The 25,450-nt window shown below is 37.8% G+C and overlaps 1 protein-coding gene across 1 annotated transcript in view; it reads left to right on the top strand.

Moving 5' to 3' along the window:
* The window catches only part of RRP15 (ribosomal RNA processing 15 homolog), a 46,723-nt gene extending 26,903 nt beyond the window's left edge, over positions 1–19,820 (top strand). The window contains exon 5 of the mRNA XM_019030616.3: positions 19,193–19,820. Coding sequence (XP_018886161.1) covers positions 19,193–19,336 — 144 coding nt within the window. The 3' untranslated portion in view covers positions 19,337–19,820. The remainder of the gene's footprint in view (positions 1–19,192) is intronic.
* Positions 19,821–25,450: the final 5,630 nt, after the last annotated feature.

Consider the following 25,450-nt stretch of genomic DNA (forward strand, 5'->3'; position numbering starts at 1 on the left):
GTCCTTATTTTTTATTGATATGTTGGCCTGATAGATGGCTTCCAATATTTGGAAAAGGGTTTTTGCAGATGCAATTAAATTAATGATCTTGAGATGAAGGAGGTAATCTCGAATTATTCAGGTAGGCCCTAAGACCAGTGACAAGTGTTCTTAGACACACAGGAGAAATTTGACAGACAGAATCCGAGCAGGCAGTGTGACCATGGAGGAATAGGTGGGAGTGATGTGGCTGCAAGTCAAAGAATGCCAAGAAACACCAGAAGCTGGAGGAGACTGCAAGGGATGGGTTCTCCCCTGAAGCCCCAAGAGGGAGTGAGGCTTTGCCAGATATGGTCATTGGGCCTCCAGAACTGTGAGAGAGTAAATTGCTATTGTTTTCAGCTACCTAGTTTGTAGCAATTTGTTATGGCAGCCACAGGAAACTAATAGAACATAGATGTCCATGTTGGAAAGTAATTTTGTCTCAGAAGTCTGAGAGAAATTTTTTCTTTCTTTCTTTTTTCTTTTTCTTTCTTTTTTTTTTTTTTTTTTTTTTTAGCCATTGAGAGGTTCAGTGCTGTTCTGCTCTTTTTGATTCTTTTCTTTTTGGAACCTTTTAAGGCCTTCTCTATCCCCGTTCTTAAAACATTTGTAGTGAATAATTGGTAGTCACTAATTTTATTTTATTTATATTTTTCTGAGATAGGGCTATGAAAAAAGATACTGTTAGTAGATGTGAGAAGACATAAAAAAAGAATGATTCTTAGCCAATAAATAGAACTTTGGGGTAAAGTGTTGAATGCTAAATTCAGTGGAGATTTGGTTCTATGGAATGAATCAGATCACCACATATTTCATTTAGAAACAAGAAGAGGAACCTTCTTTGCCAAATTGTTTTAGTAGCTGTTCTGGGTGGTACATATATTGCTCACGAAATTAGAAAATCGTAAAGTTGGAAAAATTGTGATGTGGGGATAGTCATAGGAAATGTGACTCTGGAGGAAAGTACTTCAGAAGAATATAAGAAACTTAGCTTTGATTTTTAAAATGGCATGAAGTAAACATGGTAAGGGGGAAAAAGCCTGCCAGTTCTGTAATTTTTCAGATTCCTTATAGTTTTCTTTCCTGTTTTCTTCCATGGAAGTTGGAATGTAGGATGTTTGCTAATGAGTGGGGAGTTAGAAAAAGGGATTCTGAGGAAGTAGGTTGGCATTAGATTTGAAGTGTCCTATCTTGAGGAATCTGGACTTTATTCCTTACGCATTTGGAGGCCAATGCCATAAGGTAAGTGATCTGGTCAGATTTGATTTTTCTGTCTTTCTCTTTTGATTTATTTCAGCTTTTATTTTAGACTAAGGAGGTACATGTAGAGGTTTGTTACAAGAGTAATATTGTGCAGTGCTGAAGTTTGGGGAATGATTGAATCTGTTGCTCAGATAGTGAAGATTTCATTATTTTTAAGGAAAAGAAAGGGCTGAAGGATGGTCAGAAGACCAATTAGTGGAAGACAATTGCCATAATTAAAGCAAGGGGAGAGAACATGAACTAAGATTGTGTGGGGTAAAGTGGGTTGGGGTGAAGGGAAAAGAAGAATCAGATTGGAGAGGCAATTTTAAGGTATAGATTGACTTGATTTGTGATTAACATGATGTAGAGGGACATGGGAGAGGGAGGATTTATTAATAACTCAGAGGTTTACAACTTGGGAGACTCAGAAATGGTGACAGCTTTCACCAAAATAGAGAATATAAAATATGGAACATGTCTGAGAGGTAAAGATTTTTGGAGGCAGTGACTGCTCCAGGTTATAATCAGAAATGAGAAGGATGACAGTAAAGATCAGGTTAACAGCAGCAGTGTGGCAGAAGCATTTGGTTAGTGCAGGAAATAGCATGGCCAGAAACAAGGAGGCAACCAGAATAGCAGAGTATGGTGAGGCCACCTGGGGCAGGCGCTGATGAGTCCTGTATGTTTTAGTAGGGTTCCTGAATCTTTAAGAACGATTAACTTGTTTACTGAGTCAGGGAAGATGAATAGTCTATTTTAGAGAGTTTTCCACATGAATAAATGTAATATCTTCTAGGTTTAGATAACTAATTTTCAGTTATTTGGAAGGAATTCCCTAATCCAGAAGCTGTAATTCCTCTCTTCGATCAAATACAGGAAGCATCATCCCAATTACATACCAACATGTGGCAAGGTATATTGACCAATATCTTGATGTTGACCCCGAGTGATTTTTATTTTATTTTATTTTATTTTATGTTTTGTTATTTTATTATTTTTAAAGAGATGGAATCTTGCTATGCTGCCCAGCCTGGTCTCGAACTCCTGGGTTCAAGTGATCCACCCACCTAGGCCTCCCAAAGTGCTGGGATTACAGGCATGAGCCACCATGCCTGGTGACCCTGAGTGATTTTTAAAAATATTACATTGTATTTAGAACACTGTTTAAGGAAGCAACAAAAACATATTTTTTAAGTAAAGTTTTATAAAAAATTTAAGCTTTAACTCTTAAAGGATTAATACCTCTGTTCCTCTATTCAAAACATGTTCCTATCTAGAGTGATTTGTTTCTTAGTATGTTAATCAAGATTTTATTAATGTAGAGGCATTAATTTTTTTTCCTTAGCTTTCAAAGTTGTAATTATTCCTTTTAATGTTTTCTTGAAAAGCCAACTAAAATTTAATCAGATTTCTTGGAATGTAATTCTGTTACTCTAAAGGCCGACAGAAGCGGATGTGATGTTAAATCTGTGAGTCTCTAAGGAGAATATATTGGCTACTGTTAGGAAAGCATTGGCTTTACTTGTACTCTTGATTTACAGACTTTCTACAAGGTTTTCATTTATTTGAAATTGCCAATATATCAATTTCAGGTTTTTTTTAATAATGAAACTGAAATTATAATTTTATAGTAAGGGAAAATGCTAGCTGGTTTCTGTTAGAAAATGATTTTTTGGCGGGGCATGGTGGCTCACATCTGTAATCTCAGCACTTTGGGAGGCCGAGGCGGGCTGATCACAAGGTCAGGAGATCGAAACCATCCTGGCCAACATGGTGAAACCCCGTCTCTACTAAAAATACAAAAATTAGCCAGGCGTGGTGGTAGGGGCCTGTAATCCCAGCTACTTGGGAGGCTGAGGCAGGAGAATCGCTTGAACATGGGAGATGGAGGTAGCAGTGTGCTGAGATTGCGCCACTGCACTCCAGCCTGGTGACAGAGAAAGGCTCCATCTCAAAAAGAAAAAGAAAGTGATTTCCTTAGTGATTGCTAGACAATAATTTTCAATAGAAGTCCCTAGGAAAAAGAGTTACTGGAAGAGTCCAGGTATTTATTTATTTTTTCTGATTTTGTGGTATGAGCACTTTAAATGTCATACATAGAGGTAAGGTAGGGTACTCCTCTATTTCTCATTTATTTATCATAAATGGCAACCTTGTAATTTCTTCATAGGTAAATAATTAGTGGTGAGAATGCTTTTGAAATACCTGGCCTCTTTGGTATCTTACAACTTAGACCCAGACTCCAAATTGCTATGTACTTTTAAAAATGTGCATTTCTTCTGGTTCTTAGATCTGCTGAATTCTTACTTCTAAAGACAGAAGCCTAGGAAAGGAGGACTTCCTCACCCAGGTCCCTTGGTGGGCCTCTGGCTATTTTCATTATTTACTTTTGGTTTTTCTAAGGCAGGATCTCACTCTGTCGCCCAGGTGGGAGTGCAGTGTCACGATCTTGGCTTACTGCAACCTCCGCCTCCCAGGTTCAAGCAATTCTCATGCCTCAGCCTCTTGAGTAGCTGAGATTACAGGCGCATGCCACCACACCTGGCTTTATTTATTTATTTATTTATTTTGTATTTTTAGTAGAGATGGGGTTTTACCATGTTGGCCAGGCTGGTCTCCTCAAACTCCTGGCCTCAAGTGATCCTTCGACCTCGGCCTCCCAAAGTGCTGGGATTACAGGCTTAAGCCACCATGCCTGGCCAGGATTTCGCTTTTAAATCAAGTTGGGGTGTGGAAGGCAGGCAAGAGGTAGAGAAAGATGCTGTCCTTAGATTGCCTCTGCATTGCAGGACAACAGTGTTTTACTCTCACGTAAAGCTCTCTAACAGGAATGTGTGGAATCCTAATTTTGTAAATAATTCAGCTTAATGTTTGTTTACTGAAAATGCCTAAATAGAGCTTAGGCAAAAGTGAGACTCCATGTTTGAAATGAGAACAAGCAGGATTATACATATTACTGTTGATGGGAATGGTTTTAAGCCAGTTTCCCATTGTATTTATGTCTTTTAAAATATGCTATTTAGTTTTCATGTAGGGTGGTTTCTGATTTGAACAACAGTTTTAATCAAAATGAACTTAGGTTTGGCAATATGGCACATGCAGCATTTTGACTTATGGAAAATATGGATATTAGTGAAGAATAAGAACTAGTTATTACAGAACTGCTGTAGAAATCTTTAGTTACTGTTAACTTAAAATTAATGGTGCCATACATCTTTTTGCCCCTATATGAATAAATGTGCTATTTGAAGTGGCTGCCTGCATTGGATTTTCTTTAGTGAGGCTGAGGCTTTAAAAAAAAATTATCCTGCACAGATGAGTCTATGCATTTGACTTTTAAAAATGCACTATATTAAGACATCAGTCTTACATGTTAGCACCTATAATGCATTTTTAAAAGTCAGAATAATATTTTATTGCGTCTTGGTAAAAATTACCATTTTTGAGTAGTAGGCAGTTGAGACCATTTGTGGGGATATATAACACATAGTACTAAAGCCACAGATTCTACAACCAGACTGCCTGAGTTCAAAATGCCTGTTATATATAGTAGTAATAACAGTCTCTACCTCATAGGGATGTTGTGAGAGTCAATTAAGTTAATATACATAAAGCACTTAGAATGATGCTTAACACATAGTAAGTGCTGTATAAATGTTTGCAATAATTTTTATTTTGCATTGCATGCCATCAAAACGAGTTCCTTATATTGGTGCTTATTTTTTCTCTAAAAATTGTAGTCAAAGATGAATTCCAAAGTTGGAAACCAATTTGAAGGGGAACTCTTACTACTTTTTATCTGAATTATTGAATAATCCAAAAACCTTCCAATAATTTGATTAAAATTATGTTTAGATTTGGATATTCTCACTCATGTTAGGTGTGATGGCTCTAGTAATGCATAATTCTTAGAAAATATAAAACTAGATTTGAAGGAACTAGAAATGTGTCCACTTTCTCTTGTTCCCCATTTCCACTTATGGTTGAACTAACTGTATTACTTACAAGAATTTACTTATTAAGATAAGTTTGGTTTTTATGGGGGTGCTGTCATACTATTTGAATGTCCTCATCTTTGTGAATAATGTGCAGAACATCATTAGAAGATCATACCTGTCCCAAGTTGGGGATTATGTGATACACAATGACTCAGCATCAGCAAGTAAGGATAGTGAGTAGAAGGACTGAGAGGGCACTTACTAGCGTATGCTTTGTGCCAGATGCTGTGGCAGATGTTTTTATGTAATTCCACTTCCAATAGAAAACTTCTCTTCCTTCTCTCACCCAGATGAGCTGGAAGAACTGTGGCTGGCTGATAAGCCACAGTGTCAGCAAGACTAGGAAGAGAATGGTGAAGGAAGCAGCTTGCATTCTGCTTTTTCCTAGGTCTCTCGTGCTGCTCATTTGATGTAAAGCATAATGAAGACTGACACATTTTAAAATCTGATTTCTCAAAACTGTTATGTAAGATAAAATGTTAACCATAGTAAGATATTTTCAAGTTATGAAACTCATAAAACCAACTTAGAAAATTATTTATAAATTCAAGTTAGAATTGACTTTCTCTTCATTTGTCAAGGAATTAAAATTTACTAGAAATCAAATGCATCATGTATTTGATGATTGTGTGTCGAATACAGATTTTAGAATCTTCCCCCATGCCCCACACCCTTTTTTTTTTTTTTTTTTTTTTTTTTTTTTAATTAAAGACAGGGTCTTGGTGTGTCACTCAGGCTGGAGTATAGTGGTGTGATCACAGCTCACTGCAGCCTCAACCTCCTGGGCTCAAGTGATCCTCCCTCCTCAGCCTCGCGAGTAGCTAGAGCCACAGGCACCATTAGGCCCGGTTGATTTAAAATTTTTTTTTCTAGAGATGGGGGTCTCATCATGTTGCCTAGGCTGATCTTGAATTCCTGGGCTCAAGTGATTCTTCTGCCTCAGCCTCCCAAAGTGCTGGGATTACAGGCGTGAACTCCCAGCTCTTTTATGAAAATTGTCAAACAGGAAGAAAATTACAAAGAATAGTAATATAAACATCTATATTTCTGTATTTCTACTTAGGTTTAAAAGTTGTTAACACTTACTGTGTTTGTGTTAATAGCTATCTGCCTTTCTCTCCATCTAGTTTTTGTTTGTTTAGGTTGATTATTTGAAAGTATTACCCCCATGTGCCCCGAAGATTCTCTTTTTTAAAAAAAAATCAGTTTTATTGAGGTATGCTGTTCATATACCATACAATTAAAATTTTTTTATAACTTTCTGAGAACTAGAATTCAATTAAGTCTCACCCATTACATTTGATTCTGTCTTGTTCTCTTTTGTTCTAGACCAATCCCTTGTCTTTTTTTTTCTTTTAAAGACTAGCTTTTTAAAGAGACAAGCCAGTTGTCTTGAAGAATGAATAATGAATCCAGGCCAGTTGTCTTGAAGAATGAATAATGAATCCAGGTTTATGAATTTGTCTGATTACTTCATTATGGTGTCATTTTTCGTGTAAGCTAGAAGTTAGGACTACAGGCTTGCTGAGATTTAGGTTAAACTTTTTTTGCCATAATTACATCATATGTGTGATAGCTTATACTATGTACTTGCTATTGTAACACATCAGGAGACATTATCAGAATGTTTCATGCTAGTGATGCCAGTTTCCACTTGGTTAAAGTGATAATAAATACTTTTTTTTTTTAATTGAAGGTGCACCCTCCCCACCCCCCAGTTAGAAAGTAATTTCTGGGACAAATAGTTTCACAGGAGCAAGTGTACCTGTCTCCATCTTTTGCCTTTTACCATCAATTAGTGATCCTTGCCTAAAACAGTTAAGTGACTTGAGGTTACAGAATGGTGATTTTCTCATTTGTTTTCTAATTTATTAGCTGACACTTTTCAAGAGATGAATTAAAGTTCCTAAAGATGGGGGTTGATGTTTCATCCTTTTTAATTATGGTCTTCCAGAGTAAGGAGTTTAATAGTCACCTCCAGTCTCTTCTTTCTTCTTTTGTCTTTTTTTTTTTTTTTTTTTTTTTTTGAGATGGAGTCTCATTCTTGTCACCCAGGCTGGAGTGCAATGGTGCAATCTCGGCTCGGCTCACTGCAACCTCCACCTCCTGGGTTCAAGTGGTTCTCCTACCTCAGCCTCCTGAGTAGCTGGGATTACAGGCGCCCGCCACCACGCTTAGCTAATTTTTGTATTTTTAGTAGAGATGGGGTTTCACCATGTTGGCCAAGCTAGTCTCAAACTCCTGACCTCAGGTGATCCACCCACCTCAGCCTCCCAAAGTGCTGGGATTACAGACGTGAGCCACTGTGCCTGGCTTGTTTGTCTTTTTAAAATGTCATGGACATAGGGATTTTTATTCAGTGTTTACAGTCAATGAGTGCCATTATACTTTTTGTTGCTTAAGTTCGCAAATGTGGCTGTGAGAACCTGTGTAAACTGGCTCATGTGTCCTTTTGGCATGACCTCATTTTCTTTGAGTGATTCCTTGCATTCTGGGACAGGATGTCCAGCCCAAACCTTGTGCTTTCTGTGTCCCAGACCTAGAATCACCTGTTTCTCCAAGGGGGTCTGATGGGACCAGTCTATTTATTTCTAAATTGTTTGTTGAGTTCAGTAGATTGATAGTGTGCATATTCCTTACTAGATGCAGCTTTGTTTTGTTTATATAGCATTTCATAGTTTTGCAAAGCACTTTTATATATGTTTTCTTATGTAAGCTTTTTAGCAAATTTGTGATATCAGGAAGACGTTGGTATCTATTTTTCAGCTGAATTCACAGCTCTGCTAATTTTTTATAAATCTGGACTTTCATTTATATGCTATATAATATAGCAGATAAAATGTGCTTTAAGAGACTAATTGGCAGAGTGTGTCTGAATATTTCAAACAACTAATTTACTATGAAAATGAATAGAGCACTGTCAAAAGGCTCCCTGAAGTGTTACATTTGACTTTTCAGGTACCTTACGTTTTTTTGTTTTTTTTTTTTTTTTACTATGTTTTATTTCTTTTTTTTTCTTTTCTTTTATTATTATTATACTTTAAGTTTTAGAGTACATGTGCACAATGTGCAGGTTCGTTACATATGTATACATGTGCCAAGCTGGTGTGCTGCACCCATTAACTCATCATTTAGCATTAGATATATCTCCTAAAGCTATCCCTCCCCCCTCCCCCCACCCCACAACAGTCCCCAGAGTGTAATGTTCCCCTTCCTGTGTCCATGTGTTCTCATTGTTCAATTCCCACCTATGAGTGAGAATATGCGGTGTTTAGTTTTTTGTTCTTGCAATAGTTTACTGAGAATGATGATTTCCAGTTTCATCCATGTCCCTCCAAAGGACACGAACTCATCATTTTTTATGGCTGCATAGTATTCCATGGTGTATATGTGCCACATTTTCTTAATCCAGTCTATCATTCATTGTTGGACATTTGGCTTGGTCACCTTAGTTAACTTTAACTTACTTAGAGTTCTTAAGATATTTTAAATGTTGAGGAAAATCAATGTTGAATTAAGAACCAAATGTATGGATAACAAGATGTATAATAATAGAAACCACCAAATAGAACTGCTTTGAACAAGGACATATGTATTGGGTACATATGTCCACATTTTGCCATAAACGTTTATTATAAAATCAAGTTGTTTTCCACCCCATTCTGCACACTCTTCATAGCTCCTATCTCAGGGGCCGTAAATGAAATTAAAACAAAACAAAACAAAATCAGTGGGCGAAAAAAATTGAATCCATAAAGTATGTTTTTAACTACAATTGCAAATAGCTTACTGAAAATTTTTAACAACAAAGATATTAAGATGAATTTAATCAATGTTAAGAACTTTTTAAAATTTAGGTGAAACTGAGTTAAAATGAAAAGTGAACTTTCTTGTTAGGGAAAGCAATGAAATCAACTATTGTTGATTACTAAATATAGATGAGACTATATTGTTTCTTTCTTTATGGTTTGATTTTAATTATCCCCCACCCCAGCAAATGAAATGAAGTTAACCATCTCATTGGTGTGAGATGAATGTGTAATTCCAAACCTTCTTTTTCAGTGTTCAGTGGCTGCCAATGTATGTTTGCGCTTTGAAATGAAAGCTGATTAACATTTTTAAGGGTTGTCTTCACCTTCAAAATGGACACAGACTGCTTCTGTATGGTTTCAATTCAATATTTGTATAAAACTAGGCCAAGGAAGGTGGGGACTGTTTGTTTCCTTGCATCATGCAGTTTTCGTTAAGTTCTTGCATTTAGTCACTTTTACTTTTCATTTGATATAAGCAGAAAGAGTTGTATAGGTTGCTTTAAGTCTGAATAAGTGCTGCCTTGCAGCAACGCTGAAAGACTCCGTAAGTTGATAAAAGTTTGGTTATTTCAGTCTATACTTTACGATTTATATTACAGTTAGTTATGTTTAACAGCTAACACAGCTTCCATCTATGATAGTAAATACCTATGTCTAACATGTACAGTATGGTTAACTTTATCTTATAGCTATAACCAGTTAATAAAAAATAATAAATTTTTTATTTCTTTCAAGGCCTGTACCTCTAAAACTTTCTAATTTGCAGTACTGGAGTCAATGGCTTATCTAAGATTCAAATCCAGAACTCTCTTTTTATTCCTTTTATAAAAAGAATATACCAAATTGCTACTTCTCTTTTACAAACAAAACAAAAAACCCTTCATTCTCAGGATGTCTTAACATTTAATGAAATCTATTCAGGGATCACCCCAAGCAAGCTTTTCCGATGAATGACACATTTAGAATTTGCCTCAGGCTTTTTTTTTTCTTTTTTCTTATATTAATCTTTGATCTACCTTTTTTTTGTGTGGGTGCTCCAAGTATTTAAGAAGTTTTTATACTTAATGGTAAATCATATTTATGGAAAAGATACAGCAAATTGAAATTATGTCAATCCAGTGTGTAATGTAATTTACTCCAAATCTTTTATGGAAATTACCTTAAGCATATTCAGCATTTTGCATGTATTTTAGTCCTCATTCATAGGTTATAACAGGTTATATAAGAACACAGTATATTACTGTATTGTGTTCGTATCATCAGTTAAGTTTTAGAGAAGTTTAGTGTTGTGGAAAGAACATGGGCTTTGGAATCAAATGGATCTGTGTTTGGGTATAGACTCAGCTCTTTATTAACTCTGAACTTGAATAATTACTTCACTTCTCTGAGCCTTAGTTTTCTTATAAGGTAAGCATGATACTTGCTATCTGGCCAGGAATCTTAAGAGAATTAGAAATAAGGCAATATTATATAAAGTGCTTGGCACACAATGACTTCATAGTATACTTATTGTGTTTGACCCTTTTTCATTTATTGTTAGGAAGTAAAACAGAATCATCATTGTTAATAAAACTAGAAGGATTTCTTAGGATATTTTTGGGACGATCTTGGTAGAAAAGAAGCTTGGGAAACTTAGGATTTGTGGAAATGGTTTAGGTGTACTTTTTTTTTTTTTCTGTTTCTTGCTGTCCTTTTTTTTTTTTTTAATTCTTTACTTATACATGTAGTTTAAAAAGCCACATTTTGCCATAAACGTTTATTATAAAATAAAGTTGTTTTCCACCCCATTCTGCCTACTCTTCATAGCTCCTATCTCAGGGGCAACTAATTCTTACTTCTCTAGCTAGTCCTGCTGGCATTTATACATCTCTGTATTCCTAATGTTACAGGATACTTGGGTGTCACTTCACCAGCTGGAAACCTCTGTGACCAGTGGTGCCTTTGCCTGTTTTGCTCGGTCCTATGGGCTCGTTTTGCTCACTCAGCCTGGCAGTCTGCGCTCGGCTCGTGCTACCAGCCTGGATCCCATGCCTGCCAAGAGCGAGGGATGTATGAGCGAGAGTGGGGTCCTGCCACTGAACACAGCCAGGCATGCCAGCTGCGGCAGGGTCCATAGCTCCCGGCAATGGCATGGGCGCCGGCTACTTGTGAGGCTGCAGCTGGACCAGGTGTACTGTAAGCAGCTTCCATGGCTGACACCAGGGAATGTCGTGGCGTTCTGGAAGCTTGGAGATGCCAGTAACTGCAGAGCCCTAAAGAGGTGTCACAGCCCTGGCTCAGGGAGCTCCTAGGTCTGGGCTTCCCGAAGGGCTGCACCTCTTCTCTCCTTCTTCTTTCCTTGTCACCTGCAACGTGGTGAGCAAGGGACATATTTCAGCGCTGTTTGTGTTACACCTCTTTTAGCCCCGCCATTCGGCAGGTCCCGAGTTCTTGTGCTGCATCCAGGAAGAATGAGGTACACAGACAAGTGGAGGATGAGCAAGATGAAGAGGAGCTTTATTGAGCGATAGAACAGAGGAGACCCTGGGGTAGATAGCTCCTCTCTGCAGCTGGTGGTCTTGTTGTCTCTGGGTCTGGCTGAGTTCAGGGCTTTTTATGGGCCTTAGAGGAGAGGAACTGAGTACCAGTTGGTCCATGGGCTACCGTGGATGGGCCCAGAAAAAGCACTACAAGTTCCCACTCTGGTCCCCAGGACTGGCAGCCCGGTCCCCAGGCTTCGGGCCCTCCCTGGCCTGAAGGTGGGGCCTCACCGGGGACCCTCCCCCTTCTACCCAGAAGCCTGTCTGCTTCCTGCCACTGCTCATGGCGCCCAGATTGTTCTGGCCAAGGAGTGCCTGCAGGTGAATGCTGAGCTGCCCTTAGCCCCACCTCGGCCTCCCTCTCATGCTTGTTGGCACCCAAAGTCCGGAGGGGGCCAAGGGGGCAGGGGCCTGGCATGTCAGTGCTGCCGCCAGTGTGCGTATACCCAGCTGGGCTGTAACAGTGCCCGGGTTCCGCTCCAACCTTGCTCTGAGATCGGAGCGGGCACTGGGAGCGGGGAGAAACCGGGCAGTGGGAGAAGATACTTCCGAGCCTGCAGGGGCAGGGGGCGCCTTCCTGGCCCCCTTCACTCCAGAGTGCAGCCATACCTAGGTCTGCAGCCGGGACTTAGGTTGCTGCAGCTATGCCTGCGAGGGCGGGGCTTCTGCCTGCTCCCAACTCCCACCAGCTCTGTGGAGCCTGGCACCGTCCCAGGCCCAAGTCCTCCTCTTGGCCCCTCTCAGCCTGCCCCTCCATGCCTGACTGTGCTGCTCCTTTGCCGGCGGGTGACTTAGTCTGGCCCCATCGCTGTGATTCCCAGGAGCGGTCCTGGGAACTGCCTGCCTACTCCATGTTTTCCCTGCAGCAGCAGCTGCAGGGGAGGTGCAGGTGGCATGGCCCCTGCCAACCCCGCACAAATGAACCCGACGCTCTGGGGGCTGGCGCCTTGAGTCTTGCCTGCACCTTTGGCCGGGTACTCGCGGGTTCCCAAGACGCGGCCGGCAGTGAGGTTGAGGCCATGGCAGAGGCTCCGGGCCTGGGAGTGGGTCCTGCCTGCCTGTGTGAGCGTGGGTGTGACACAATTGTCTGCCTTAGGGACGCGGGGCACAAGGGTTCCAGCGCCGCCACTGTTGCTTCCGCTCCTGCTACCACCGCCTGCACCTCCCGGCTGCAACTGGTGTGATGGCAGCAGCCACTCCGGATGGTCGGCCACTGCCATCACTAACTCATGTGCATATGTGTAGTCATATCTTTTGATTAATCAGTTTGAGGCATTATCTATTAGTTTTCTGTTATAGTAGGCAAAGATTTAATTATCTTACACAGTCTCTTCTCCTTTGACCACTCAATGTAGTTAGTTTACAATTATAGTTGTCAGTATTCAGCATTTCTTATTCATGTGAAAAAATTATTTACAGCTGAATGTTGTAATATTCCATATTTATATGTTTCCTTTCTATTTATTTTTCCTGAAGTTAATCATTGTCTTGACTTTTCATATTTAATTTCCTTAATTAATTTAGTTTTTTGAAGTCAAATGATCTGAAGTGATGTATCTATTTTAATTATTTTCTCTGAGATATTCTTTCCTAGAGGCCTCTATTTTCCTTTGTATCCCCTGATTGCTTTCTTCGGTTGCTTCACTCTTGTCATCTGGGACTTAAATTTTCTTTGATCCTTGGAATTTCTTCTGGATTGAATTCCCTATTTCTGGGTTCTTGGATCTTCCTTTTTTTCTTGGTTCACTCTCACTCTTTTGGTAAAGCATATTCTCCAGCGGTTTTGTCAAGTTAAAATGACATACAGTGACAGATGTCATGGTGATGACCGCTTTCAGCATGCCGTCCCACGGAGTCACTTGGCTGCAGGTTGTCCTTCATGCGTGATGTGTAGTTGTTATTTTAGAATCTCCATTCATTCTCATCCTGGCTGTTTCCTTCTTTTTCCTTTGGTGGGACTCCTATTTTCTCTATCCCATGTTTTCTTCTTTTTGTTTTACTCCATCTGTTTGTGGAGAACATCCTCAGTGTCCTGAGAAAGGCTGCATTGGAAGTAAACTTTTGGGGACCTCGTATGTCTGAAAATACCTCCGTTCAGTATTTACATTTCAATAATAATGTGTCTCAATGTTGAATTTTAGGTTGGATATTATTTTCCTTTGACATTTTGAAAGTATTTATCTATTGCTTCCTTGCTTTCCAATATTGCTACTGGAAAATCTGAATCTTTTGATTTCTGATTATTGGTATGCATGTGACTTTTGTTTTCCTGGAAGCTTATGGGATATTCTTTTAGTTCCTGTTGTCCTGAAGTTTTACAATAATATTCTCATTGTGTTGTACTGGACACTCGAGGGCTGGTTTTAATCTGGAAATGTGTGTCCTTCACTGGGAAATTTCGTTAAAGTATTTTATTAATTTCCTCCTGTACATTTTTTCTCTGTCTGTAGAACTCCTATTATTTGCATACTGGGCCTCTTGGACTGGTTCTCCAGTTATCTTTTTCTTCCATTTTTCATCTCTTTTCTTTTAGTCTATTTTCTGGGCAATTTCCTCAGCGTTATCTTCTGACTTTTATAAGGTGGTTTTTTGTTTTGTTTCTTCCACCATATTTTTAATTTTAAGCTCTTTGTTATTCTCCTAATGTTTCTTTTAAAATAGCAACTGTTGGCCGAGTGTGGTGGTTCAGGCCTGTAATCTTAGCACTTTGGGAGGCCAAGGCGGGTGGATCACGTGAAGTCAGTAGTTTGAGACCAGTTTGGCCAACATGGTGAAACCCCGTCTTTACTAAAAATACAAAAAAATAGCTGGGTGTGGTGGCAGGTGCCTGTAATCCCAGCTACTCGGGAGGCTGAGGCAGGATAATCGGTTAAACCCAACAGGTGGAGGTTGCAGTGAGCCAAGAATGCACCGTTGCACTCCAGCCTAGGCAACAAGAGTGAAACTTCATCTCAAAAATAATAAATAAACAAGGTAAAATCAAATAACAACTGTTCTGATTTTATGGATGCAATATATTTTAACTCTTTGAGGATGTTGATGATATTTTTCCCTAAATTTTTTTTCTGTTGAGATTTTTTTCCTACAAGTCGTTTCTTAAATTTTGTGTTTGCATTGTTCTCTTCTTTCTGATAATCCTTAGTTGTGTGTTCATGATTAGAACAAATAGACCAAAAAATTCAACTGGAAGCTATGAATATATGGATGTCATCCACCTTAAATTTCACTGTAGGGTTCTCTGGGTGAATTTATTAGCAACTTGTCAGGTTTTCAATAAAGTAACTCTTCCAATCTCCTACTTAGAATAAAAAGGTCTGCGTACCAGCATTTTGGGAGCCCAGTGTGAGAAGAGAGCTGGGATTCAATATCTGGTTGCTGTGTGTGTGTGTAACTTAATCCCATTTTTGGTTCTATACCTATGCTTTCATCTGTGCAAGCCCATTACCTCTTCAGAAGTTAAACCTCCAGGTATTATGCCAGGTTATTGTGGAATGGGATGGGAAAGTAGAGCACTAAATGTTTCTCAAAGCATACCTTTCACCCTAGTGCTTTTTATTTTGGTTCTTCCACTTCAACCCTTAACTTCCAGAAGTCCCTGATACATACTGCCAGTTTCTGTTTCTTTTGCAGATTCTGCAGTGTAAATAGGGTTGGTTTTGTCAGTGTGATAGTTGCAGTCTTAGGATTTAACTTTCCTGGTGTCTTCTGGTCCATCTCCTTCACCTTCAAAATTGTGTTGTTATTGTCTTTTCTGATCTTGTCCTTCTGAGTTATGTCTTTAAAACAACAAATCACTTTTCTGTAGTTTTATTGAATATAGCAGTTGAGCAAGACTAGTTGTTTATGTTCAAACTGCCACTTTAGCATGGGCCTTCTGCCTTTTTTCTTTCTACATATGTCTTTAGCAAATGTAGGGATTAGAATTTAAAGAGTCATTCTGCTGCCTTTAAAACAAGGTTTTCTTTATTTTTTTGAGACAGAGTCTTACTCCGTCGCTCAGGCTGGAGTGCAGTGGTGTGATCTCGGCTCACTGCAACCTCCTCCTCCTAAGTGATTCTCCCGCCTTAGCTTCCCCAGTAGCTGGGATTATAAGCCTGTGCTACCATGCGTAGGCTAATTTTTGTATTTTTAATAGAAGCAGGGTTTCACCATGTTGGCCAGGCTGGTCTGAAACTCCTGACCTCAAGTGATCTGTCCGCCTCAGCCTCCCAAACTCCTGGGATTACAGGTGTGAGCCACCACGCCTGGCCTTAAACAAGGTTTTCTTGAGCTGCCATCTTGACAGATGCCATCTAACATACCTGTTTTTAAAATGTGTTAACCCACACTTGTTTTTATAAATTTTCTATTGTGTCTTTTTTTTCCAAATTGTTGCTTCACAGTGTAAAAATGCTGCTGTAATGATAGCTTGAATGATGTCCATACTTAAGGCATACAGTGCTGAATTTTACATTAGATTTACAAAATCGAATATTAGATTTTCTAAAATCTTTCCCTCTCAGCCATAAAGTGTACTTGGTCTTATAGCAGTGAACAAAAACCATCACTAAGAAAAAATGTTTGTTTATGTAAAGCAAATAAATAATTATCTTTAACATGCACCGGAATCACTGACTGGCTTATAAAAACAGATTGCTAGGCCCCATGCCTGGAGTTTCTGATTTAACAGGGCTTGAGATTTTGAATTGCTAATAACATATTTTCAAGTTATGCGGATAATGCTGCTGGTGTAAAGATCACACTTTAAGAGTCACTGATACAGACTATATTGATCCTTGAAACCAAGAAACAAAAACATCACCAAAATCCCCCTGTAAAGCTCTTCCTGTTATTCTTTACATTGGACAATTGAGCAAAACGTTGTACTTAGTCTGTTGTTGCTCTTCTTGCCTAAAATACATGTTTACAGCAATCATCTTTCAAGACAAGCATGCGATATAGTTGGTGTCACCCTTTTAATTAGTGAATTCCTTCCTTTGGTCTACTATTGTTCCTTTCTTTCTGAAATACATGTTTAAAGTTTTGTGGGCTGGGCACAGTGGCTCACGCCTGTAATCTCAGCACTTTGGGAGGCCAAGGCGGGCAGATCATGAAGTCAGGAGATTGAGACCATCCTGGCTAACATGGTGAAACCCCATCTCTACTAAAAATACAAAAAAATAAGCCAGGCATGGTGGCAGGTGCCTATAGTCCCAGCTACTCGGGAGGCTGAGGCAGGAGAAAGGCGTGAACCCGGGAGGCGGAGCTTGCAGTGAGCCGAGATTGCGCCACTGCACTCCAGCCTGGGCGACAGAGCGAGACTCCGTCTCAAAAAAAAAAAAATTTTTTTTTTCCATGTTCCCTTTTCTTCTTCGTTCTTCTGTTGCCTGCGGGTTTTCTGGTGCTACCTAGGAGAGTAGTAGAGGAGTAGCTCAGTCCAACTAGAGGTTGGTTGTCAGGGTGAGCTCTCTTGTAGAAACACTCTGTGTTGAGTCAGTCACGTGGGATCAGTGTGCTCTTTCGGTAACGTGTTGATGGCATATTGGGTGTACTTGCCTAACATAGAGGCTTCACACTGAGATTGTACTTGTTCATATGTAAACTCAAATATCAAAGGCAGGATAGGTCTTTGCTAGTCAGCAATTTGGATATGGCTATACACTTTTCCGAATTTAATTGAAAGCTTTGAATTCTTACTTTGACAGGAGAGGTGTTATAATTGTTGGTTCTAAGTGGATTTTTGTTCACTGTGAACATCAGTTTTTTATTTAAAGAAAACCTGGGTTGGCTGGGTGTGGTGGCTCTCGCCTATAATCCCAGCACTTTGGGAAGCCAAGGCAGGTGGATTGCTTGAGCCCAGGAGCTCGAAACCAGCCTGGACCACATGGCAAAACCCTGTCTCTACAAAAAAAAAAAAAAAAAAAAAAAAAAAAAAAAATTAGCCAGGCATGATGGTGTGCACCTGTAGTCCCAGCTACTCTGGAGGCTGAGGTGGGAGGATCACTTGAGCCTGGGAGGTCGAGGCTTCTGTGAGCCATGATAACGCCACTGCACTCCAGCCTGGGTGACAGAGTGAAAATCAGGGAAAATGGCCTTTTATCCAGCTAGCTAACTTAATCTAATAGAAGTAGAATTTCAGTTTTAAGAGTAGGTTTGATATTGTAGAAATAAATGAAAAGTTGTTAATATACTCCAGTTATCTTCCTACGTTATTGTTCTCCTATCAGTGTGACATGAGAAGCATTGGAACTGTTTATGTTGGTTTTTAAATGGCACAGATGTTTTTTATTTATTTCTGTATGTTGGGTAAATTATAGTAGAAAGTGTGCTGATGTTTGATATACGAAGTCAGTTATGAAATCTTTGCTTACATTTATATCCCATTCAGTCTTCAAGTTATATTTAAGCACAAGCTCTGCTTGATATTTTGACCTCAAGAAGACAAGAGTGAGCCGATAGGACAGTTTTCCTATTTGCTTGTAATAGTGGTCAATTTTTTTTTTTTAAATGGAATGAGTGTTTCAGGGCTATCTTTTTTTAAATAAAGGGAAGCTATAGCAGTTAGGTAAGTAATCTCTTGTAACCCAGCAAATATCTTTTATGTATATATATATATTTTAAACTGTTTTTATGAAGTTAATGACCGCATAATGATAACACTGTTTTCTAAGCAAATGTCATGGGTTCTTGTACCTTAGGTTTTTACAAAATTTTGTATTTCTGTGATTGACATAAATAGATATGCATAGACTGTTAGCCCCCTGAAAACAGGAACTTCGTTTTGTTCATCACTATGTTTCTAACATAGTGCTTGATACACAGCTAATTCTCAATAAATATTTGTGGAAGGAATGAAAAATTTTGAGTGCTGCATCTATTGTATTACTTAATTGATACCACAAGGTGGTACTGTTGTACCATGAAATGAAAGGCTGTAATTAGTACCACATAAATCCTGTGACTAAATGAAACGAATTGACTACCTATTATGTTTATTGCCTGCTTCATTTATTTATAATTTCAACATACGATTAGTCTTTGATTACATGATTGGGTCAGGCAGTGAGCTCATAACCTAAATAAAGAACATTTGGTTCAAATTTTTATAAAAACATTAAGTGAGATGGCATCTTAAAAAACCTAGCATAGTACCAAGGTAGTTTCTTTTTCCCACTTTTAATTTACTTTGGGTTAAAGGCCTTTGTTAAATTGTCAGTTGCGGTGAAATAATTTGCCCAAAATTTTCTAGTAAATTATCACTGAAGGTTAAATAGTATTGTAAGTCTGTTTTTTGTTGTCAGAAGTGCTTAAAAAATTAATACCAAACCTAGATTTATATTTTTTCCCTCACTTCAAAAAATTTTTTTTATTTTGCTTTCATGTTTCTTTTATGGAGTCCATACAATATTTTATTAATGTTTAGTTCTTTATTATACATTTGTACATATATAATCATAGTATAATCATAGTGTATAAAGTAAGTCGATTTATAATTTCTCTTGGTTTTACCCCTGTTTTAAAAACTAAGCATTGAAAAGTTTGTTTTGTAGCTTGTACCTTTTTGTTTCCTTATGATGGAATTGACTTTTGAATATTTTGATTCTATAATTTTCCTCAGACTGAAGTGGAATCAGAAGAAGGCCCAGGTTGGACGATCCTACGTGATGATTTCATGATGGGAGCATCTATGAAAGACTGGGACAAGGAAAGTGATGGGCCAGATGACAGCAGACCAGAATCTGCAAGTGACTCTGATACATAAAGCATCATAGGAAATACAATTGCAGTCGTTTTATTTTTTCTAGAAAAATATGTCATCCTCTGATAGTTGGGGAATTATAAGCATACCATTTGTAAGAAAGCCAAAAGACTTTTGCCAGATTTCATATTTCCCCTTTTCATGTACACTTTATATATACTTCATTAAAATTATATTTTAAACCCTTGTATAATTTTAAGCATTGTTCCTCAGAACATTTGTAAAAGGATATATTTCTGCTTGACCAGCGAGATATTCATTTTGCCAGGATCATATTGGTCATGTCTATTGGTGTATTATTTCAGTATCACCAATGTTTTCAGAAATACAGTACTAATTCATCATTAAACTCTTTGAAGTTAATATTTCTCTGCCTTCTAACTTATAGACTCAACTATGTATCTGTAGTTTTTGGGAATGGTTGGTGTTTTTTGCTTTGTGTTGGGAAGTTATTGAGAAAACCTATATAATAAAATTTAAAATTATAGTTTTTCAGATTTTGGGTCATGATTTTAGTTTTAGGTAATCTGGAAGATATGATTTAAGAAACAACAGATTTCAACTTTTTTTTTTTTTTTTTTTTTTTTGAGACGGAGTCTTGCTCTGTGGCCCCGGATGGAATACAGTGGCGTGATCTCAGCTCACTGCAAGCACCGCCTCCCAGGTTCACGCCATTCTCCCACCTCAACCTCTCAAGTAGCTGGGACAACAGGTGCCTGCCACCACGCCCAGCTAATTTTTTGTTTTTGTATTTTTAGTAGAGATGGGGTTTCACCATGTTAGCCAGGGTGGTCTCAATCTCCTGACCTCGTGATCCACCCGCCTCGGCCTCCCAAAGTGCTGGGATTACAGGTGTGAGCCACTGCGCCCTGCCCAGATTTCCACTTTTATTTTATTTCCTTTCATTTATTAAATAATATAAATAATGACAGATTTATTTTAGGTGTTAGGCTATTTTTGCATGAGAGATTTACAGAGGTGGAAATTCTCATGCTTAACTTATGCAATGAGACACAATTTCTCAGGAAGCAAGTTTGACATGCTTTAGTCTCTCTCTTCTTTTTTTTCCTCCCAAATATTTGAGTTGGCTTAAATTCTTTTTTATGGACTGCCCAACCAGTGAATTGATGCAGTTAGACAACAAGTAATCTGCAGCAGAATATTGCATCCAATTTGAGACTTGATTCCATATTATTGCCTTAAAGGCTATTAAATTGGGTGACTTTTAGTATCCAGCTGTTAAAAAGAGGAAAGACTGTTTAATATCATTCCAAAATTTTTGTGAAATGTGGCCCAAGATCTAAAGTTTTTAAGGGAATTATTTTTAATAAATATGATCTGTCCCTTTTTGAAAAGGATCCATCCCTTTTCATAATAAAAATAATTCCCTCCTACCACCCAGTTGCACATACTTGCATCTGTTATGTATTGAAGGATAATCCTCCCCCCAAAAAACTATCCAAGAGCAGAGATGTTTATATTTTGAAACCCATTTGAGTGTTACAGTATTATATGACTAAAGCTGAATCAGTCTGTGGCCTGGTATTTGTTATCATAAAGGAAGATGTACACCTAAGATATCAAGTGGTTAAAACAGCAAAGTACAAGATGCATTTTTGTATTTATTCTGACTTTTGAACATTAGTGTCTTTCAGTATAAATAAATGTGAACAAATATACCTCAGTAGTAATACAGGAGAACTAAATATCCTGCTATAACTTAATACAGATACATATTTCAATATGACTTAACAAACACACAATTTTGAAAAAAAAAAAATGTGCAGCAACTTAAACACATTTTTCTCCCCAGAACTAAGATTACACTTAATTTAATTTAATCTGTTTCTGGGTTATACTAGAGTTTTGCAGGAATTTTTCTGAATAGTACATTCACATGATAGATACGGATAAATACCTTATTTACTAAAATGTTTTGAAACATATTTTATAGTCCCTCATTTGATTTGAAAAAATTTGACAAGATCTTCACATTGAAAGTAAGGATGAGAATATTTGCAGATTTCCTTTGTTCCAAAATTATTTTATTCCAAAGAAAAATTGAGTTGCCACTATCAGGAAAAAAAAATGTATCACTTCTGTTAGAAGGCTATGAAGTATATATAAATTATATGATAATTTTTATCATATAGATTTGATATCTTTTATGTATTCGTATTTCTGCATCTTGGGTATTAAGCAAAATACCATATGTATAAATATGAAACCAGGAATGTGCATATTTTAGAAACTAATTGTGTATCTTAAGTGAATGTTTTGAGTAGTTTAGTTCTGTCACCTCTATTCTAAATATTTTACCTACAACATTTAAATTATTCTGATATCAATCCGATAAATAATCCGAGTGTATTTCATCTTTCTACATTGTCTTTGTGGTTTTTGTTTGTTTTTGAGACGGTCTCACACTGTCACCCAGGCTGGAGTGCAGTGGTGCAATCTCAGCTCACTGCAACCTCCACCTCCCAGGTTCCAGCTATCCTCCCACCTCAGCCTCCCAAGTAGCTAGGACTACAGGTGTGCACCACCATGCCCAGCTAATTTTTTGTCTTTTTGATGTAGATGGGGTTACCCCATGTTGCCCAGGCTGGTTGTGAACTCCTGAGCTCAAGGGATTCCCCCCGCCTCTTGCCTCCCAAAGTGCTCGGATTACAGGTGTGAGCCACCATACCACCTGTCTTTGAATTTTTTAACGAGGGGAAAGAAAACTGCAATTCCTGCCTCCCCATTTATTTAAACATAACACCTAGGATTTTATTTTTGGTAACTACTTAGAATAATATAGTAGGTTAGTTATCTTCGGTTAGAAAGAACTATGGAAAATAGGAACCAATAATTTGGAAGTATTATTTCCCTTTTTCATATATAGAAATAATTATCTTATTTCCTTATTTCATATATAGAATATTCTAGATACTTGGATGGCTGGGGTTGATGTTCTTAGTATTTATCATAGTTTAGCATTGGTTGTTATTTTTAAGCATCAGAATTTGAAAGCCAATGAATAATACCTGATTAGGACTGAAAATAGAATTATCTTAGTAGTTTAGCACTTTTTATAATGGAGTTGGAGCACTGAATTTATTTTCAAATTACCTAGAATTCTGCATTGCTCAAATATTATTCAATTGATTGCAAAATATACCTTGGAAACCCTTTGGATAGAACAGTTCAGAGGGTTACCACTAGTACTTAGAGCCTAAAGTCACTCAGTAGGAGGTTCTCAAAGGTCTATTTGAAGGCAATCCAATTTCTTTAAAATAAAATATTTTTTTGCCTTTTAAAACAGATGGGTGAAGAAAGGGACGTATGAATTCTGGGAAACCTCTTATGGTTTCCTCCCATTTCCTTCTATGTCTCCATTAATGTGCTAACTTGAAGGAATTTAACTTCAAGGAAAGTTGACTGATGAAGTTCATGTAGAGCTGTGAATATTATAATTTGTCAATACTTTATTGATAATGTTAGCTTTGTTTTTATTTGGAAACATTTTTTCCAGTTGACCAAAGCAGAATTCATTCTGTTCTTCCCTCAAATTCATCTATTAGGATCAATGTGATTGACATTTATCTCCACTCTGCATGTCACTGATATGGTATAGACGCTATAAGCCCTGTAGATATTATGGGTATGAAGACTATTTGAGGTGAATTGGCAGTGAGAGCAAATTTTGGAAACAGGAGAAAGAACTACTTCGTGCCTATAAAAAGCTCTCTCACTCCTTCCCCAAGAAAACAGGAGTCTGAATTTTGGCCAGCTGGGTGTTTGAATCTTACTGACTGTTGCAGCATTGGTAGTCCTGGTAAATTTTTTCAGTGGGCGAGCTTTTCTGAAATTTGATTAAACATATTACTCAAGGGAATCCGTGAATAGATTTAGAAGTAGAACGTTTGAGGTGGTTGACAAGACATTTAGAATTGTGATTAATGTTTTAATAAAATGTTAAGTTAGAATGAATAATCATAATTATATAGATGGAAGATATATTCTAACAGTTCTTAAATAATTTTAGATTATCTAAATTTAGAGTGTTTTCTAGCTTAGAGAGCGATATTAATATTTTTTACCTAGTCTACTGAACATAATTTCAGGGAGTTAGTATTTAGGACTTTTTACCTAGAGATGCGGTAAACCTTTTAAATTTAAATTTGCTTTCTTAAAATACCTGTTCCAACATTGCTCACCTTTCTTCTCCCTCCTTTTTGCCCTCTCCTTCAGTGGGAGGAGCACATATTCAGCTTTCTGTTAAACACTCTTTGGTTTTCAACTGAGTAAGGCAAGCAAGGATATATGTTAGAAGAGTGGGCATAATACTTTATATTAACATTATAGGGACTAAAAGTCTAAATCATTGCTGTCAATAGGACTTTTTTTGATGATGGAAATAATTTATGTCTGTGCTGTTCAATATGGTAGCCACTCGCACAGGTGACTACTGAGCATTTCACATGTGGCTTGTGATACAGAGGAACTAAATTTTTAATTTTACTTAATTACTTTAAATTTTAAAAGTTACACGTGCCTAGTGGGTCTATCCCAACTATGAAGAGAATAAAGCTACAGAGCATATATCTAGTCTAATGAAACAAGAGTGAATTTGGGAATTGTAAATCTGTCTTAAGCTTTTTCCATAAACTTTTATTGATATAATTTAGGCATATACAAATACTGGTGAAATTTTATTGATTGAATTATTGTTGACTTTTTCAGTATTTATATTTTTAAAAAGATATGTTTCTTTATAATTAACTTGTATTGTAGGGTAACCATTGTCCTTAAATGTTAAGCCACTCAGTTAATAACAAATAGCATTTGGTTTTTTAGCATTATTTATCATCTGAGGCTTTCAGAATTAATGCACCAAACCTTAAATATTTTTGTTGTTCTCTAAAAGAATGGGTTTATGATGCACCAAAAAGACATTTTGAGAACTGCCGGAGCAACAGATACCATGTAAGGAGTGAATTCCCATGTTTTTCACTTATATCTAGAGGCCTACTTACTTAGGAGGTTTCCTAAGTAAGTGTATTTAGTTGTAGGACCTTAGAGTTGCCTAGGTCCATTCTATTCTAGCATATACTCAACATACTGCCAGAGCAAATGTAGGTTGCAGATTCAGGCAAAACACACACACACACACACACACACACACAACCCCGAAGAGCACAATGAGCATTATTAGCACAGCCAATTTAAAATGATGAGGTGTTAACCACATTTGTATAAATAATAGTTTCTCTAACCCTGAATCATTATCCTGCATTTTTAATGCAATTGGTTCATAAACATCAAAGTGAAAACACCAAATTTGTAAGAGGTCAGGACCAACTGGGGCTCTAAATGGAGAGACAGCTGAGAGCTGTGTCCGTATGCGTGGGTGGCCTTGCAGCTGTTGATTCACCCTCAGGCTACCAGACAGTTGCCTCTTTGCATTTGCAGAACCAGACTTCAATCTTAGGTAAAAATGTATCCCTCCCATGGACAGGACATAAACAATAGATTGACATCAGCTCTGAAAACATCAGTGCAGCAGCCAGACTCAGCAGTTGCCCTGAAATACTGAGAAGTACCAAGCATAACATCAAGACTGTTTCTACACAATAATATTTGTCTTTGTACAGCAACACTGGGTTCTCTTAAGTATATTATAAATATAAAAGCTCAAAGTCCAAAAGGTTCAATGTGATGATATCCTTCTCTACAAATGCCAGCAACACTAGGGTAGACTGCATGAGACACGACTGCCGTATCTTGGTCCTTACTAGGATTCCCAAATATACTCCTTAAGAACCAGTAAAGTTATATTTACACTGGACATTTTAAGAAATACCAGTGTTCGTTGTTAGATGAGAGACAGCATAATTTTGGAATCACAACTGAGTTCAGAGTTCAGTTTTGAGTCTTCCTGGTTTTGTTTCCTTGTGTAAGTTTCTTAACCTTTGTAAGGCTAGCATGTAAATCAGGTATAATAATATATAGTTCAGGGTGTAAAGATTGGATTAATGTATGCAATGTCTAGCACAGTGCCTGTTATGTAGTAGCGTGTCAAGAGATGTTCTCTGTTATGCATTTGGAGGATTAGGTGCTGCGCCTATAGGT

This window comes from Gorilla gorilla, chromosome 1 (assembly GCF_029281585.2).
Source record: "Gorilla gorilla gorilla isolate KB3781 chromosome 1, NHGRI_mGorGor1-v2.1_pri, whole genome shotgun sequence".
Taxonomy (NCBI): domain Eukaryota; kingdom Metazoa; phylum Chordata; class Mammalia; order Primates; family Hominidae; genus Gorilla; species Gorilla gorilla.